The sequence below is a fragment of the Priapulus caudatus genome, unplaced genomic scaffold, assembly GCF_000485595.1.
Source record: "Priapulus caudatus unplaced genomic scaffold, Priapulus_caudatus-5.0.1 Scaffold3460, whole genome shotgun sequence".
In the NCBI taxonomy this organism is placed as follows: domain Eukaryota; kingdom Metazoa; phylum Priapulida; class Priapulimorpha; order Priapulimorphida; family Priapulidae; genus Priapulus; species Priapulus caudatus.
This window is the reverse complement of record NW_014580521.1, coordinates 9,241-11,970: the sequence shown is the minus strand read 5'-3', so window position 1 is coordinate 11,970 and position 2,730 is coordinate 9,241. Positions and strand designations below refer to the sequence as shown.

Genomic DNA, 2,730 nt, shown 5'->3' with positions numbered 1-2,730 from the left:
GTATATATATATATATATATATATATATACATATATATACAAATATATATATATATATACATATATGTATTGTTTTTCTACACATATTTTCAACCAGTTTCCAATGAAAAAACTAAAAACGCGACAGCTGCACGCGTGTGTATATGCAATACCGACTCGGATACATTACAAACAAGAGCAACGACGGCAACGGTCAACAACAATAAAAAAAATAAAAAATAAAAATTCTAACCGTGTCGTACGTTCCTTCGCGTCGACGAGTGCTGCCGCCTGGCGACCGTCTCGTCTTCACGCGCGCTGCGACTTCTTCGCCATGTTTTTTATCAGCGAACTCGGAGATCTCTTGGCGTCGGCCGCCCTGTCCGCGGCGACGGCGAGCCGTTGACCGGGGCGCCCCCCGGTGGTGGGCTGCTGCTGCGCGTGCGACTTACCCGCAGACAGAGGGCGCTGCATATGCTTGCCGTCGGCGGACTTCGCCTGATTTCGCTTCAGCTTGTCTGGGAGAAAAATAAGCGAGTTGGGGTCATGACCTTTGACTTTTGACCCAAAGTGAAAGAGGCAAAAAACTCATGACTCAACTGTGTAATGACGAGCAACGGGCGCAGCTCTTGATCGACGTCCATAGTGTGGTATAGGGGTGGGTCTTAGACAAGGCTTTCACGGATAAGTGATCAAAAAATCACGTTTGATGCTATTTATGATTATTAGCTCAGCTTTATTTTAAATTTTGCTCCAAAATCTATGGCCCTGTGCAATTAAGATGATATGATAGTGGCGGATGCACATACTCATCAATCCTGGACAGATGGTTTCTACCTCATTCAGCATTGGCGTATACTCAGGGATGCTGCCTGTTTCTGAAAAAAAAATACCAAACACTGTTAAAACAAGCAAGGTTTTCTCTTTAAAAATCTCATCAACAGATGGCGTGGATGACGAGTGTTTCCTCGGTATCCATGGAGACCAATTTCAACAAATATGACTTGCATGCATGCATGTACATTGTAGGATATATATCAACTCCCTACATTCAAACCCAGTTGCCATCTAAAAAAAACTATGCATTACAGCATGAACATATATATGTGTATCCGTATATATATATATATGATACATGTGTTCATGATTATGTATTTTCTGTCCAAACCTCAGGGGCGTGTACAGGATTTGTACCGGGGGGGGGGTCTAACCGTAACCCAAACTTGTGAGCACGCGGAGGGGGGGTGTGGGCAGCCCTCCCCCAGAAATTTTTTGAAATTAGACCCCCTTAGATGCGTTTTCTGCACGAGCAGGGGGGGAGGGTCCGGACCCCCTGGACCCACCCCCCCCACCTGTACACGCCCCTGAACCTTGGTTGTCTCACGCACTTGTGATTAGCATGGGTATGTAGGTAGCTTTGGGCGTAAGCAGAGTCAGCGCTTGCTCTAGGGGTTGAAACTCAAGAAGACCAGCTATCGAGCCAGCCTCGTCACAGAGGTCTACGCTGTCTGCAAACCAACATATGCTTGTAAACAACGAGCAATATCATCAAACAAACAAATCCACCAAGAATTTAGAGAGAGAGATCATAATAGATATCATATAACGTATGCTATCGATGCTCCTATCTTTAGTCTAGCGTCGTTGCTCTCGAATACGAAATAGAAAGGAACGACGACAACGATGACGATGGCATTTGTTTGCTACCCTACTCCTAGCATTAGTCTAACCTTACTGCGCTTCAACACGAAACAGAAAGAAACGACGACAACGATGACTTTTTTGGGGGCTACAGTACTCTCATCATTTGTCTAGCGTCACGGCGTTTGAACACGAAATAGAAAAAGCAATCAAGCTAGTGCACGCACCCCCCCCCCACCCCCCGCCATCTAACACGCACCGGCGACACACGCGTGACAACGCGACATTGTTTTTTTTTCTCGCGAAAGAGGAAACTGTCCGCACGTGCGTCTCGTTGTTTTTCGAACGTTTCATCGTTCATCGGTCGCGCCGACGTCCGGCTGACGCACGCGCTCTAGAACACGAGCGGAAGTGATCGAAATCTCGCTTTCGACGTGACGTCATCACTCGTGCAGCGCGAGCGCCGGAAGCGCTGTTGCGCGAGCGCGCGCAGGAAGGCGGCGATGAGCGGGTTTACGAGGCTACTTTGGCGGTTCGAGATTAGTGTTGAACAAGAGAAACGACGACAAAGAAAGAGAGAAAGAAATAGAAACGGAATTAGTCTGCTCTGTTAGCGCTCGCACTTAAGCACGTACGTGTCATGAACATGTATAAAAGTGCAGACGCACGCACGCATGAGCATGTAAAGACGAGCACGCGCGCACACGCACAGGCACACGCCTGCACGCACGCACGCGCGCATAAGCATTGTATGCTCGTAAGTGCAGACGCACGTACGCACACGCCTGGCTGCACGCATGCTCACACGCACGCATGAACATGTATACTCGTAATCGCAGACGCACGTACGCACACGCACGCACGCACGGTCTTAATCACGTACGCATGCACGCATGAGCATGAATACATGTGCACGTACGCATAGGCACACGCACCCATACAAAAAAAGAGAGACAAAGCGAAAGAAAGCGAGAGAGACAGAGACGCGCGCACACGCACGCACACACACACACACACACACACACACACACACACACACACACACACACACACGCACGCAGAGACACTGTCGAGTGATCGCTGGTACAGATGGTTATACACACAGAGACA

The 2,730-nt window shown here is 48.3% G+C and overlaps 1 protein-coding gene across 1 annotated transcript in view; it reads right to left on the bottom strand.

Moving 5' to 3' along the window:
* Window positions 1-288: 288 nt before the first annotated feature.
* Window positions 289-2,730, bottom strand: part of LOC106819448 (uncharacterized protein CXorf65-like) — a 4,511-nt gene continuing 2,069 nt past the window's right edge. Inside the window, exons 4-6 of the mRNA XM_014824080.1 lie at window positions 1,368-1,487; window positions 789-857; window positions 289-497 (exon numbers count right to left, since the gene is read on the bottom strand). Coding sequence (XP_014679566.1) covers window positions 289-497; window positions 789-857; window positions 1,368-1,487 — 398 coding nt within the window. The remainder of the gene's footprint in view (window positions 498-788; window positions 858-1,367; window positions 1,488-2,730) is intronic.